Here is a 17,104-nt window from a genome sequence, read left to right as displayed (position 1 = left end):
TGAATACTACAGCCATGACGATCCAGGTAAACGCCCCATGAAACAGGTCCTCCGAGGCTTGTACGACATGGATGTGAGTGTGCTGAAAGAAGAGCTCAAAACTCTTAAGTTGAACGTGATCGAAGTCTTCAAGATGACGAGACACAACAAGGACATCAAGTATCGTGATCAACTGTACCTGGTTCATCTCGAGAAAGGATCGATAACGCCGTCTGAGCTGAAAGCAGTCCGGGCAATTTTCAACATCATCGTGACTTGGGAACGTTATCGTCCAGTGCACCGTGACGTGACGCAGTGTTCGAACTGCTTGCAGTTTGGGCATGGTGGAAAGAACTGTTTCATCAAGAGTCGTTGTGCAACCTGCGGAGGTGAGCACAAAACTCAAGCATGCGAAACAATCAACGAGAACATCGAAGCTAAATGCTTCAATTGCGGCGGCGACCATTCGACCAAGAATCGGAGCTGCCCAAAACGTGCTGAGTTTGTAAAAATTCGGCAGCAAGCGACGACGAGGCACCAACCAAATCGTCGCAAAACACCACCAGCATACACGGACGTGGATTTTCCTGCTTTGGCGTCACCTGGAGCAGGATCTGTTCGAGTGGTTCCAAATCTGCAGCCATTGCCGTTGAATCAGCGGCAAAAAGTTGCAGAGAAAACAACACCTCCAGGCTTCAGTCAGCAACCGAGGGAAAACCAACCAACATCAACGGGTGAAGGCAGTAGTGACCTGTTTTCACCACAAGAACTTCTGAACATTTTCATCGAGATGACAACAACTCTGCGTGGGTGCAAAACTCGTCAGGAACAAGTAAGAACGCTTGGAGCATTCATCTTAAAATACAGTCCGTAGTTTACTCGTTTTAGTGATTTTGAATATTTCAATGAATTTATTTTTTAGTTTTAAGTTAGGATTAGTTGTTAAAGCGTTTTTTTTTCTTTTTTACCCAAATGTATTCGATTCAATGCAATAATGTAAAACAATTTGAAGTAAATAAAATAAATGTGATCAGTTACTAATAAAACGAAAAATACAACAAAGATGAAGAGCAGTAGGCCATACCACTTAGCATGTAAAAGAAATGTAATTATTATAAGAATATTCAATAAAGACATATTTAATTAATTAATTTGAGCTTTTGGACCAAAGATTGGATATAAACCCGTAGAACTTCGGGTTTTTTTTAGAAGACTTCATTGATATTTTGTATTTTTTCAGTGTAGTATGTTACTTGAAAAGTATAGAAAGCATTTAAGTATAATTTTTGCTTCAATTAAAATAAATTCAATTAAGTAAATCCTGAAATTTAGTTTTTAGTATCTTTGAAATGTTTTGTAAAAATAAAAGTACAACCAATTGAAAAAAATATCGTTTAGATGCAATTATCATCACTTTTACCACGATTTCGCTCGTTCAAAATTATTTTGAATATCAGTGAAAATTCCATGTACAGTTCAGCAAAAAGTTTTTTTCGCCGTTTATTCAAACTCGGTTTATTCAAGTTTAAATTACTTGGGCTTTATAATATTATTTTAATCTTAAAAGAAAACAACCATTTTCTGAAACATTGGAGTTCTTTCCACGAAACTTGATGGTCCCGTGAAACTGAAAATTTTCAGCTTGAAAAATCACTTAGCTTATTTGCTTAATATATAATTAAATGTACACAAATCTTTCCGGTTGTTTAACATAAGATTTTATAGGTTATTACAGCATTTTTCTCGTTCCGTAAAATTTCCGCGAAATTTTTGGGGTTTCGAATAGTAGTCCCCGTGAAAATCGCATTTTTTAACGTGAAAAATCACTTAGCCTGAACATAAGGAATCGATAAATAAATCAAATTAAATCAAATTATTCGCATTGCCTTGGCGTTCTCGATTGCGAGATTCCTACTCGAAACTAGGTGTCCGAAGGCTTGATTGATGAGGCAATTGCAAACCTCTTTTTACACCTTAGCTTCCAACCACCCCGGGATTCGAACAGACCTTTGGATTGTTAGTCCAACTGCCTACCAACGACTCCTACACCTGGACTGAGCTAACGACCTAACCTTTAGGTTAGTCCGGGGCCAACATTTACTTACCGTCCGACGGAAGGCGTGATCAGACAAATCTCGTCTCAAAATTTGCCACCGGGACCGTCTGGGATCAAACCCTGGCTGACTGGGTGAGAGGCAACCACGCTTACCCCTACACCACGGTTAAAGTGTTATCCAAATAAAAAATAAAATATTAAAAATCTATAAAATTAATTGCAAAACATTGAGAATTTTCTCATTTCTAGAGTTTTTTTTTGAAAGGTCCAATAAACACAAAATTTTTATGTTTTCCTGTTTTTTTGCTTTTTGGGGTTTTTTTTTGTTAAATTTAATTCCAATTTACTTCCACACCTTCCATTTAAATTTTGTTTATTTGACCCTTAAAAAAAAGCAAGATTTGCCTTATGCCAGTGCAATACAATGCATTGAAACATAAAAATCATAACAGCAGCCAGGCCTACTGTGTAAAATTAAACGCAAAGATGAAATTGATTGACTGAGCCAAAAATAATCAAAATTAGTCAACTTTTTCCCATTGATACGCAAGGGTGAAGTTTGTATGGGAAATTCGTAAAAAAGTATTAGGATATTTAATGCTCTTCAACTTTGTCAAACAAACGGAAGCTGTGTAACTTGACCTTGAAAGTTATTATCGATTTAAAGATGGACATTTTTGTATTCATTTAATTTCCGCCGATTGCAACTTCGGATATCAATGAGTTCTTATCTTTACGAAATTCGCTCAAAAGTGACAAAGATGCTTAAATAAACCAAATGTCAGTTTTCTGCTTTTGGAGCAAGGGGTCATTATTTCTGGGCACCCTATTGGTTTCTAAATTTATAACAGTACTTGTTCGGTAACTGGGCTGTAGCCCACTTAAAAAGCAGACAAACGTAAAAAAAACAAAAAAAAAAAAACAAACCGAAATGATCGAGGGACCAGTGGATGCAAAAAGCAAGTTCAACAAATTAAAAATCATATTTTAAAATTTTATGAAATTTCAAGTTAAAATTAAAAAAAAGTAGAAAGGTGAGCTCTTGAAACAAATTAAAGTTAACTTTATTTGTAAATTGTGCAGAGAAAATATAAAATATAGTATTTCTTTTTTTTGTGCCCGTAACGTCAAGCAGGGCTGCCAGATTTTCAATGTTATTCCCTTATTTCCAAAATATTGTTGTTTAATTGTTCTTAAGAATAATTAATTTTCATTTGTCCCTTTCAGACCGCCGGCATCCTGGGCAACTTTGCCGTCAACATCATGTCGCTGCTGTACTTCCTGCAGGTGTTCATCGACGACACGCACACGTCGGCCGCCCTGTGGACCGTGTCGCTCATCTCGCCCACCGGGTTCGCCCTCGCGATGGACAAAATCCTGGTGCTGGACATTTCCGGGCAGGGCGTAACGCTGAACAATTTGTGGACGGGGCCGGGCATTCCGATCGGTGGTTCGATCCTGATGCTGGTGGTGGACATTCTGCTGTACGCGGCGCTGGCGTTCTACTTTGACTGTGTCATTCCGTCGGACCACGGGACGAAGCAGCGGCCGTGCTTCTGTCTGAGTCGGCACTATTGGTGCGCGAAAAAAGTGCCAAAGGTTCCGCTGCTTAATGGGGAGTCGGCGAATTCGTTTAATAATTTGGACGAGCAACGGGATGTGGAGCCGGTGTCGCGGGAAATGCGCGGGAAGGAGGCGATCAGGATAGTGGATTTGTACAAGACGTTTCACTCGTGCCGGAAGCCGGCGGTTAATGCGGTGAACGGGATTAATTTGACGATTTATGAGGGGCAGATAACGGCGATTTTGGGGCATAATGGGGCGGGGAAGAGCACGCTGTTTAATATACTGACTGGGTTGACGTCGCCGACGTCGGGGACGGTGTACATCTTTGGGTATGATATTCGTGACCCTAATGATATGACGATGATCCGGCGGATGACGGGAGTTTGTCCGCAGCACGATATTCTGTTTGAAACGTTGACGCCGAAGGAGCATTTGTACTTTTTTGCGGCTGTTCGTGGAATTGCGCCGAGTTTGATTGATAGTGAGGTGAAGAAGACGTTGAGGGATATAGATTTGTTTGACGCGGCGGAAACGAGGGTGAAGTACTTGAGTGGTGGACAGAAGCGGAAGTTGTCGGTGGGGATTGCGATTATTGGTGATCCGAAGATTATCATCTTGGATGAGCCGACGGCGGGGGTGGATCCGTACTCGCGGCGGCACATGTGGTCGATTCTGCAGAATCGGAAGCATGGGAAGGTGATTTTGCTGACGACCCACTTTATGGACGAGGCGGATATTCTGGCTGAGAGGAAGGCGGTTGTATCGCGGGGACGGCTGCGGTGTTGTGGATCGTCGCTGTTTTTGAAGAATAAGTTTGGCATTGGGTATCATTTGACGCTGGTGCTGGATACGAATTCGTCGGAGGCTTCGATTACCAAGCTGGTGAATGAGCACGTGCAGAAAGCGGAGAAGGCTCGTCGGCACGGGAGAGAGTTGAGTTACATTTTGCCACACGATGCGGTGAATTCGTTTGTGTCGCTGTTTGATGATATCGAGCGGGAGATTAAGACGAAGCAGTGGCAGTTGGGCATTTGCTCGTATGGGGTGTCGATGACGACGCTGGAGGAGGTGTTTCTTCATTTGGAAACGCAACGGGAGGAAGAGCAGAAGGTGGAGAATGAAGATGAGGAGGAGCAGGACGCTGGTTATGCTGTAGATAGCTTAAGTCGTAAGGTTATGAAAAATAGAGCGTTGCCTAGAAGCTTGTCTCTGCAGGAGAAGAGCAACAGCTATCAATCGTTGAAGAACGATACCAAGAATTTGCTCGACGAGCAGAACGTAGAGAATAAGGGTTCGCTGCCGGGCAACGGGTTGGACTTTGATACAATCATTCCGATTAACGGGTTGAGCGGTGAGGGTGAGCCTACGCAGCGAGAGAAGAACCTGACGATCACGACGCCGACCATGAAGCAGCTGCGGAAGAAGCAACACCACAGCAAATCCCGCAACGGGGTCAGCAAGAGCAATAAGAGCATCTACGAGGATACCACACATCACTCGTCGTCGGTTGTGAAGCTGAACAGTCAGAACAAGACCAACTGGATGGACCTGGACGACATTGAGCTGCGTCCGTCTTGTTTTAACACTATCGTAGCGCTACTCAAGCTAAGAATAACAATACTCTTTCGTGACATTCAGCGTTTATATCTGTTAATCATACTACCGCTAGCATTTACGGCGTTAGGTTTATACTTGAACTCAATACAGGTCATCTCGCCGGTGATGCGTTCAATACTCCTAGCTAATACAACGTACGGCAGCAATATTACCAAGATAGCAGTACATGATAGTACCAATAGACTGTTTTCATCGCACGCGGCGTACCATCGGCTTCATCAACAGCAGCAACAATCCTCGCCCTCGCCCATGCTTCTCCACCAGAAGCATCATCAGCACCACCAGGCCAACGCGGAGCAGCATCAGGCCGCCAAAGAATCATCATATCTGTACCATCGTTTCATTGCCGAACTGAAGCAATCGTCGAACGTCACCGAGGAGTACAACGGCAGCTTCGCGGCGCTGCTGGACATTGCCCCGCACATGGCGGCGTTCAACATCAACACTATATCATGGTCAAACGTGTCAATAACTACTATGTACAATGATACCACACAACACAGTCTACCAATACTATTAAATCTTATCAGCAACGCTCTGTTGCGCATGTTTGTCGAGCTGGGACCGCCCCACAGGCCACCGCATCAGCCCAAAACCATCAACCTGGAAGAAGCCGGAATGCAGGCGGACGACCCGCTGCCCTTCGACTCGACCTCCTCCAGTTCACCCTCCCTCACATCAGCAGGCCCCATCGGTTCCACCGACTCCATCCTGAACATCGAACTCCGCTCGCACCCCTTCCAACAGACGGCCCAACCCCAGGAGTTCAACATCGGTACCTTCTCGTCCGCACTCTTTGTGGGAATGATCTTCGTGCTGATCCCCGTGTCCCTGGCCGTCGATATGGTGTACGATCGGGAGATGAAGGCCAAAAATCAGCTGCGAGTCAACGGCCTGTCGTCGGCGCTGTACCTCTCCGCGTACTTTATCGTCCTGTCCGGGCTGATGCTGCTGATCTGCGCCGCGCTGCTTGGGCTGGTGTTCCTGTTTGACATTCCTTCCTTTAGACAGGTGAGCTGCGCGTGTAAGCGTCTAAAATTCCAACTAACACCACTGTTTTTTTAGCCCCCCGCCCTGATCACGCTCGGTCTGCTCGTGTTCCTGTACTCGCCGGCGGGCATCCTCTGCTCGACGTGCTTCTCCTACTTCTTCGACCGCACCGACTCGGCCCAGTCGATCCTGCCCAACATTTTAACCTTTGTCGGACTGATCCCTTTTATACTGGTAGTGTTTTTAGATATGCTAGGAATTGGTAAGTTTGAATCTCAAGTCTTCATCAACCACCTAAAAATCCTAACCAAAACTTCCGCAGAGGTAAAAGCAGCGATCGCCTTACACTACGTCTTTTCGCTGCTCAACCCGATGTACATCCCGTACGCGGCCGTCTACTTTGTGGACCGGGTGTACATCGCGTGCCGGCTGAGCTCGGCGTGCGCGGAGCTGTCGATGGCGCACTACATGACGGAGGAGATGATCGTGATGGCGTGCGGCTGCCTGCTGCACATCCCCATCTGGGCGTTCTGTCTGCGCTTCTCGGACGTGATGAAGAGTGGTGGGCGGATGCGGGACATGTTCCACAGGAGGACGGTGAGAGGGGTTGGAGCGGGGTTGAATAATTCATAGTTACTAACTTGAGTTTTTGAACAATTTCAGAACGAAGAAGACGTTATGACTGAAGAGCAGTGCATTGGCGAGTACGAAGATGAGGACGTTCGGAACGAGCGGTCTAAGATTTTCCGACTGACGACTCAGGAGCAGCCGGGACAGGTTCAGCCGGTGGTTTTAGTGAAGGTAAGTTGAAGCTCGAGTTAGTTGTAAGATCTTAAATTTTACATTCATTCTTTGAGTTACTCAAATTCTAAAAATTTATTATACTCCTGAAATTTACAAATAAAAAAATCCTCGCACATTCCTTAAATAAAAAAAAACTCAAACTGCTAAAATGATCAAAATTGTTCAAATTAATTAAATTTACTTAAATTAATAATATTACTAAGTCTCTTCTTAAATTAGCTGAATTACCAAAAATATCTCTGTACTTTTACAACAAATAGTTTTTTCTTATTTTATGCATTCTTAATTTTTTTGAATTTTTTATTTTCTTATTTTTTAGAATACTGAAAATTTCTTATTTTTTAAATTCTTAAAATTCTACAAATTCTTAAAATTCTTTTAATTCTTATAATTATTAATTTTCTTAAAGCAGGCCAAGGGTGCATGATACTGATGATACTCGTCGGTTGACACACCTAGGCGAGGAACATCCCGGAAGGAGCCCAACTACATCCGTAGTGCTGTTTGGACAAAACAGCATGGCTCTGGTTCCTTGCAAGTGTCCTATTTTCTTACCTCCACGTTGGCTTGGTTTAGTCATCATGATGACAAGGTGTAACCTAGCTGGGGGCCTGTGGAAACGACTCGTAAACCTTTGACCAGCGAGGGTCAGAGTAGAGACGGCTAGAAGAAAGGGGCGCGTCAATGTGGGAAAGGGAAGTAATTTGTGATTGTAGACGGTATTGTTTTGATTCGCAGTATGTTGAGTCAACTGCTGTGGATGTACCTGAGCATCGCAGAACGGGGTTTCTCTTCTTTCCATTTCAGCTAACAGCTATCTTCTGTTTATTTTGTTTCACTGATTTTCTAAAACGGCTTCTGTTTACTATCCTTCATTTGATTTCGATTTTACTTATTTGATTCTCTTATTTCTCAACGCTTTTCCACTCTATTTTACCAATTGATGCTGCTGTAACAAACTGTCTGCTTTCCCTTAATTTGGCAGCGATGTCAATTTTGTTTTGTTTATCATGTGCCTTTTCTTTATTTATCTATTTGAATAATTTCTCATCTTCCCTGTAAATTGCCCTCAATACAATCTAAGCTTGTTTGTTAATTTCTTTATCTACTTCATAAATTACTATCTTTCTTTTACTATTGATTCTTTACATAGTATATTTCCTTCACTGTCCATTGTTTTGAAACTTCACCTTTTTCTTAAGCAAGTGAGGTTCGAGCCCTTACTCAATTTATGGAATGATTAAAGGATTAACACAAATATTACTATTGTACTTTTGAAAAACATTTCTAAAATGCTTAGGACCAAAAAATTGTAACAAAACACCGCGACAGAAGAAACAGCAACAGATTAACACGACTCAACAATAGGGAAGATTTCAGGAGAAAACAATACACAGTAAATAACAATTAGTTTTTAAACTCAAACTAAAAATTAAACAGTTTTTGCTTTAATGAAAGTTGATAGGCACACTATAGATGGTTAGGCGCTTATACTTACATCAAACCCTACGTAATGTACCACCCCCGGCCGAGTTAAAATGCGTAACCGGAAAAGAAGGTGTGCATGCCTGGCACGAACACTCAAAGCGTGTTCTAGCGTGTTGCTCGTACTGACTCAGAGCAAGGGTGAGATGTAGGTGTAAGGGCAGTGCGTGTTCGTCGGGAAAATGGTGCATAAGATCGGTCAAGGCCCGTTCTTACACTGAAAATTGCGAATAATTATGAATTTTCTTAAAATTATTAATTTTCTAAAAATCATTAATTTTCTTAAATTATAAATTTTCTAAAAAATATTAATTTTCTTAAAATTCTTATTTTTTTCTAAAATTCTTAAAATTTATAAAATTCTTAAAATACTTAAAATAAAAAAGGAAATTCTTGAAATTCTTAAAATTCCCAAAATTCTTATAATGCTGAAAATTCGTCAAATTCTTAAAATACTTCAAATTCTTAAAAAATAAGTTCTTGAAATTCTTAAAATTCCCAAAATACTTAAAATGTTGAAAATTTGTCAAATTCTTAAAATTGTTAAAACTCTTAAAATTCTTAAAAAAATAAAAAAAAAAATCTTAATATTTTTAAAATTTGTAAAAATCTGGACATTTTTAAAATTCTTGATTTTTTAAAATTTCTTGAAATTTTTGAAATTTTACAATTTTTTTGATTTTCTTAAAAAAAATCATTAAATTCTTTAAATTTATAAAATTTATGAACTTTATTAAATTTATGAAATTTATAAACTTTATTAAATTTATGAAATTTATGAAATTTATGAAATTTATGAAATTTATGAAATTTATGAAATTTATGAAATTTATGAAATTTATGAAATTTATGAAATTTATGAAATTTATGAAATTTTTGAAATTTATGAAATTTATGAAATTTATGAAATTTATGAAATTTATGAAATTTATGAAATTTATGAAATTTATGAAATTTATGAAATTTATGAAATTAATGAAATTTATGAAATTTATGAAATTTATGAAATTTATGAAATTTATGAAATTAATGAAATTTATGAAATTTATGAAATTTATAAAATTTATGAAATTTATGAAATTTATGAAATTTATGAAATTTATGAAATTTATAAAATTTATGAAATTTATGAAATTTATGAAATTTATGAAATTTATGAAATTTATGAAATTTATGAAATTTATGAAATTTATGAAATTTATGAAATTTATGAAATTTATAAAATTTATGAAATTTATGAAATTTATGAAATTTATAAAATTTATGAAATTTATAAAACTTATGAAATTTATAAAACTTATGAAATTTATGAAATTTATGAAATTTATGAAATTTATGAAATTTATGAAATTTATGAAATTTATGAAATTTATGAAATTTATGAAATTTATGAAATTTATGAAATTTATGAAATTTATGAAATTTATGAAATTTATGAAATTTATGAAATTTATGAAATTTATGAAATTTATGAAATTTATGAAATTTATGAAATTTATGAAATTTATGAAATTTATGAAATTTATGAAATTTATGAAATTTATGAAATTTATGAAATTTATGAAATTTATGAAATTTATGAAATTTATGAAATTTATGAAATTTATGAAATTTATGAAATTTATGAAATTTATGAAATTTATGAAATTTATGAAATTTATGAAATTTATGAAATTTATGAAATTTATGAAATTTATGAAATTTATGAAATTTATGAAATTTATGAAATTTATGAAATTTATGAAATTTATGAAATTTATGAAATTTATGAAATTTATGAAATTTATGAAATTTATGAAATTTATGAAATTTATGAAATTTATGAAATTTATGAAATTTATAAAATTTATAAAATTTATAAAATTTATAAAATTTATAAAATTTATGAAATTTATAAAATTTATGAAATTTATGAAATTTATGAAATTTATGAAATTTATGAAATTTATGAAATTTATGAAATTTATGAAATTTATGAAATTTATGAAATTTATGAAATTTATGAAATTTATGAAATTTATGAAATTTATGAAATTAATGAAATTTATGAAATTTATGAAATTTATGAAATTTATGAAATTTATGAAATTTATGAAATTTATGAAATTTATGAAATTTATGAAATTTATGAAATTTATGAAATTTATGAAATTTATGAAATTTATGAAATTTATTAAATTTATAAAATTTATGAAATTTATAAAACTTATGAAATTTATGAAATTTATGAAATTTATGAAATTTATGAAATTTATTAAATTTATGAAATTTATGAAATTTATGAAATTTATGAAATCTATGAAATTTATGAAATTTATGAAATTTATGAAATTTATGAAATTTATCATCGGGACTGGCAACACCAGCCAGCAACAGTCAACTGTTCGGAGCTCCTCAAACTTTTCGATTTTTTTCGCCGTAATTAACAGTGTTTACCCGCGAGTTTGCTGCTCCAGCATGCCAAGGGCCGGCCGTGGCCGTGGCAGTTCGAGTGCGGCCTCGAAAAACCCGCGAAGTTCATCTACCGGCAGAGTGCAGAAAGGTAAACATACCAACGCCGCATCAACCGCCATCGCGCACGGGAGCGTGCCCGGTGACGTCACCGATCCTTCTTTTTTACACGTGTCATACCGTCCACGTGAGTCCCCAGTACGGACGAGACAATCAACCCGGGCATCCGGAAGCACTTCCGGCCAGCAGCAGCAGCAGCAGTCCACCAGCACTACGACAACAACCACTTCCAACGTTCCCACCAGCAACGAATTTGAGATGCTGAGTGGAGAAGAAAACAACACCGCCAGTGACAGCAGCAGTGCTGGCGACGACGATGACGATGATGAACTTGCGCGCAAGCAAGGAAAGCAGAAAAAGTGTAACTCTCCGAAGGAACGACGACCACCTCCAATTTTTGTTTTGGATACGTTGGCGGACGATGTTGACGAGTTGCTTGAGGGACTCCAATATTGTCTTAAAATTAGTAAAACTTCGGTGCAAGTGATTACGCATAAAAAACAGAATTTCGACTTGGTAGTGAAGAAGTTGAAGTTGCGAAACTTCAAATTCTTCACATTTGACCCAGCAGAGAAGGTCCCAGTGAAGATCGTCCTTCAGGGATATCCGGACCGCCCGATCTCCGACCTGGAAGAACACCTGTCGGGCGTCAAGGTTAAGCCTCGAGAGGTTAAGGTGCTCTCGAAATCGACAACGGTGACAGGTACGTACACATTGTACCTCCTGTACTTCGATCGTGGGTCGGTCAAAATCCAGGACCTACGGCGGATCAAAGCACTGGACGGCTTCTTCGTGACGTGGCGATTCTACACGAAGAATCCGACCGACGCAGCGCAATGCCACCGCTGTCAAAAATTCGGACACGGTTCAAGAAACTGTAATCTTCCACCCCGGTGCGTAAAGTGCGGTGAGACCCACTTCACCGAAAGGTGCAATCTTCCGCGGAAAGACCAGCTGGGGGAAAACGCCCAGCAGCACAAAGCGCGCGTCAAGTGCGCGAACTGTGGTGGAAACCACACGGCGAATTTCCGTGGCTGTGCCGCGCGGAAAAAGTACCTCGAGGAGCAGGACAAGAAGAAGAAAGCGCCAGCGTCCCGCCAACCTCCAAAGACTTCAAGCACGAACGCTGCAGCAGCTGGCGGCGGAGCGGTTCCATCGACCAACCCAGCGTTCCCTCCCGGTTGGGGAGGTTCGTACGCTAGAGTAGCCGCTTCTGGGAGCGGTACTTCACCGGGTCAAGCAGACGTTACCGGAGATGATCTCTTCACGCTTCCCGAGTTTTTCGCTCTTGCTGGAGAGATGCTCACGCGCTTTCGTGCCTGCCGGAACAAGGCAGAACAATTCCAAGCTCTGAGTGAGCTTATGATGAAGTATATCAGTTATGTACGGGGTTCCCGGGAAGCGGGCCATGTTGGCTGCTTCCCGGCCCGTGGGGAGGTTCGGATAATTGACTTCAGCACTGCACTGGTTGAAGGATGAAACTAGACTGATTTATTATTTCAGAAAGAATGCTTCGTATGACAAGTCTGCAAGTGTTGGTGCAATACGGCTAGGGGTGCCAGGCCGTAACTACCCCATCGTTAGACTCGAATCGTCTCGATTCGACTTTAAAAAACTGTTTTAGTTTTTTTTTTTTTTTTTTTTTTTCTGAGTTCCACTGATGTGCTCGAGTTGCTGCGGAGTTCGTCCAAGGGCGGATGCCTGACGTATCGAGGACATCACATTCCCAATGACTGTTCCAGGCTAGACGGAGTCCTGACGTGTCGAGGGCCTCACAAATCTAGTTGTCTGGAGCCCCGGGATGGCAACAGGAAGGATTCCTGACGTATCAAGGATATCACATTCCTAGCATTTGGTTGATGCGGCTCAGGCTCATAAGAATTATGAGAATTTTCTGGTTTGATTTAAACGATTTCTTGCTAACTTGTCCTACCAAACTCAATTCTAACAGCGATATTCGGTGTACAGTTTCTTAGTAGCATCCATCAGAATTTTTTGCAGGCTAAGGCTTTTGGAAGGGACAAAAGCACTTGGGTTGAGGTTGAGCTATGTCTGCTCTCTCCTCAATCACGGCATAAAACCCTTTTTTTTTTTGTTCTTTTCGTTAACGCCACAATGATTACGAATTTTACAATTACAACTCATTCTTCATATCCATTACTACCTCTCCAACGCTGGTTAGGTTCATTGGGGAGAAATTAGCCTGGTTGTTTTGCACGTCTGCTGCTTTCTCTAGACGTGGTTACCAAGCGGGTGTTGAGTGAATATGGTGGAAGTCTAAAAGTAAAAAGCGTTAGAAATATCAAATAAAAGAAGGAATGAAGATGCTATTGATTTTTTTTTCGATGCTGTTTGCCTGCCAGTCCTCGGTTTCGGCTCGTGATTATCATCCTGATTCTCTATGGATCAAAAAGTATTGGTTAATATTCGATGTTTATAGTGAAAGTAAAAGACAGATAACAGTAGAGATAGACAACTTACAACAAGTACACAAAATGTTACACAGAAAATGCCAATACAACGACTCCTCCATCGTCAAACAAAGGTGCATTTTCTCTTTCAGCGTTATGGTAGTCATGATGCTGTTTTTGTGTATTTTATACTTATTGTAAAAGTAAAAGGCGGATGAAAGTAAAGTAAATAGCTTACATTTAGTAAATAAAATGTTTAACAAAAATGCCAATGAAAATCTTCAAATTGGGGCTCCAATTGAGCAACTCGACCATATGATAATATTGTGCGAATCGACCTCGGATAATTTGATGAAAACAGAATTAATTTCAGGAAAAAAAAATACATCATGCTTTGTAACAATTGCCCGTCCATTTTTTTTTGTTCTTTTTTTTTTGGGTTAGGGAATTTTAAAAGTAATGTGAAAACACAATGGTGAAAAATTGTCAAGCTAGTTCGTAATTTCAAATTACAAATTTCCAAGTTTGTAATACTGAATTACAAACATGAAAGAAAATAAATATTTATATTGAATGTAATCTAAGATTACGTAATCCTCGATTACAATTCACTTGTACCCTTTGTATTTCCATGTAATAATGGATTACAATAAAATTACACAACGTCGCAATTTTTAAAGTTTTTTTAAAAAAAAATTACTTTTTAGTTTTTAATTTTTAATTTTTAATTTTTAATTTTTAATTTTTAATTTTTAATTTTTAATTTTTAATTTTTAGTTTTTAATTTTAAATTTTAAATTTTTAATTTTTAATTGTTAATTTTTAATTTTTAATTTTTAATTTTTAATTTTTAATTTTTAATTTTTAATTTTTAATTTTTAATTTTTAATTTTTAATTTTTAGTTTTTAATTTTTAATTTTTAATTTTTAATTTTTAATTTTTAATTTTTAATTTTTAATTTTTAATTTTTAATTTTTAATTTTTAATTTTTAATTTTTAATTTTTAATTTTTAATTTTTAATTTTTAATTTTTAATTTTTAATTTTTAATTTTTAATTTTTAATTTTTAATTTTTAATTTTTAATTTTTAATTTTTAATTTTTAATTTTTAATTTTTAATTTTTAATTTTTAATTTTTAATTTTTAATTTTTAATTTTTAATTTTTAATTTTTAATTTTTAATTTTTAATTTTTAATTTTTAATTTTAATTTTTAATTTTTAATTTTTAATTTTTAATTTTTAATTTTTAATTTTTAATTTTTAATTTTTAATTTTTAATTTTTAATTTTTAATTTTTAATTTTTAATTTTTAATTTTTAATTTTTAATTTTTAATTTTTAATTTTTAATTTTTAATTTTTAATTTTTAATTTTTAATTTTTAATTTTTAATTTTTAATTTTTAATTTTTAATTTTTAATTTTTAATTTTTAATTTTTAATTTTTAATTTTTAATTTTTAATTTTTAATTTTAATTTTTAATTTTTAATTTTTAATTTTTAATTTTTAATTTTTAATTTTTAATTTTTAATTTTTAATTTTTAATTTTTAATTTTTAATTTTTAATTTTTAATTTTTAATTTTTAATTTTTAATTTTTAATTTTTAATTTTTAATTTTTAATTTTTAATTTTTAATTTTTAATTTTTAATTTTTAATTTTTAATTTTTAATTTTTAATTTTTAATTTTTAATTTTTAATTTTTAATTTTTAATTTTTAATTTTTAATTTTTAATTTTTAATTTTTAATTTTTAATTTTTAATTTTTAATTTTTAATTTTTAATTTTTAATTTTTAATTTTTAATTTTTAATTTTTAATTTTTAATTTTAATTTTTAATTTTTAATTTTTAATTTTTAATTTTTAATTTTTAATTTTTAATTTTTAATTTTTAATTTTTAATTTTTAATTTTTAATTTTTAATTTTTAATTTTTAATTTTTAATTTTTAATTTTTAATTTTTAATTTTTAATTTTTAATTTTTAATTTTTAATTTTTAATTTTAATTTTTAATTTTTAATTTTTAATTTTTAATTTTTAATTTTTAATTTTTAATTTTTAATTTTTAATTTTTAATTTTTAATTTTTAATTTTTAATTTTTAATTTTTAATTTTTAATTTTTAATTTTTAATTTTTAATTTTTAATTTTTAATTTTTAATTTTTAATTTTTAATTTTTAATTTTTAATTTTTAATTTTTAATTTTTAATTTTTAATTTTTAATTTTTAATTTTTAATTTTTAATTTTTAATTTTTAATTTTTAATTTTTAGTTTTTATAGAACTCTTTTGGTTTTGGATATTTCGTTGCAATCGCGTCAGCGCGACGACCATGTCAAAGCATTTTCTGCTGACCATCGTATCGTTCAAATATCGTCTTCTTTCCTACGCGGTGACGACCGTTTCAAAGCATTTTCTGCTGACCATCGTATCATCCACATATCGTCTTCGTTCATACGCGGGGGGTTTTTTTTCTTCACTTAAATTTACGGCAAAATCTAATTTTGCCCTATACTAAAACCTTATAGCCTGTGTCGACTACGATTTCGCAATATCGACACAGGAAATTGCTGGTTAACCAGACTTTTTGCCCTACATTTATTGTACTAAAACTTAATAATTACTTACCTTAAGTCTCGGTAATCCACCGAGACGACCGACTGCGCCAGTTATGTACGGGGTTCCCGGGAAGCGGGCCATGTTGGCTGCTTCCCGGCCCGTGGGGAGGTTCGGACGATTAACTTCAGCACTGCACTGGTTGAAGGATGAAACTTGACTGGCTGATTTATTATTTCAGAAAGAATGCTTCGTATGACAAGTCTGCAAGTGTTGGTGCAATACGGCTAGGGGTGCCAGGCCGTAACTTATCTACAACGGATAAGCTGCCTTGTGCAGCGAAGTTTTTCGACGTCAAAAGACAAAACAAACTGTGATCTAGTTTTAAGCTTTTCTATCTCTATCCTTTTCCTTAGCAAATTTAGAAGGTTTTTTTAAAACAAATTTTTCCTTCTGTTGGCAAATCCATTGTTAGAATATCCAATTACATCAAAATGAACTATAGTACAAATCATAGTTGAAAGGTACTCCAAAACTCTATTAGGTTATAAGAATTATGAAATTGTGAATTGATTATTTACTAATAAAAACTAATTGAATTGAATTGAATTGAATTATGAAATTTATGAAATTTATGAAATTTATGAAATTTATGAAATTTATGAAATTTATGAAATTTATGAAATTTATGAAATTTATGAAATTTATGAAATTTATGAAATTTATGAAATTTATGAAATTTATGAAATTTATGAAATTTATGAAATTTATGAAATTTATGAAATTTATGAAATTTATGAAATTTATGAAATTTATGAAATTTATGAAATTTATGAAATTTATGAAATTTATGAAATTTATGAAATTTATGAAATTTATGAAATTTATGAAATTTATGAAATTTATGAAATTTATGAAATTTATGAAATTTATGAAATTTATGAAATTTATGAAATTTATGAAATTTATGAAATTTATGAAATTTATGAAATTTATGAAATTTATGAAATTTATGAAATTTATGAAATTTATGAAATTTATGAAATTTATGAAATTTATGAAATTTATGAAATTTATGAAATTTATAAATTTTATGAAATTTATGAAATTTATGAAATTTATAAAATTTAT

General features: G+C 34.3%; 1 protein-coding gene and 1 long non-coding RNA gene across 2 annotated transcripts in view; one reads left to right on the top strand and one right to left on the bottom strand.

The window, feature by feature from the left end:
- The window catches only part of LOC120426611 (cholesterol transporter ABCA5-like), a 35,207-nt gene that overhangs the window by 8,586 nt on the left and 9,517 nt on the right, over positions 1-17,104 (top strand). The window contains exons 6-9 of the mRNA XM_039591405.2: positions 3,263-6,229; positions 6,284-6,470; positions 6,531-6,805; positions 6,872-7,009. Of these exons, the coding sequence (XP_039447339.1) occupies positions 3,263-6,229; positions 6,284-6,470; positions 6,531-6,805; positions 6,872-7,009 (3,567 nt within the window). The remainder of the gene's footprint in view (positions 1-3,262; positions 6,230-6,283; positions 6,471-6,530; positions 6,806-6,871; positions 7,010-17,104) is intronic.
- On the bottom strand, positions 12,627-16,283 carry LOC120426614 (uncharacterized). The gene is made up of 2 exons (XR_005606724.2): positions 16,046-16,283; positions 12,627-13,407 (listed from the first exon to the last, which is right to left on the bottom strand). It is a non-coding gene; the product is annotated as an uncharacterized LOC120426614 (long non-coding RNA).

Source organism: Culex pipiens, chromosome 2, assembly GCF_016801865.2.
Source record: "Culex pipiens pallens isolate TS chromosome 2, TS_CPP_V2, whole genome shotgun sequence".
In the NCBI taxonomy this organism is placed as follows: Eukaryota; Metazoa; Arthropoda; class Insecta; order Diptera; family Culicidae; genus Culex; species Culex pipiens.
The sequence above is the reverse complement of the archived record's forward strand: the minus strand, read 5'-3'. Positions and strand labels throughout refer to the sequence as shown.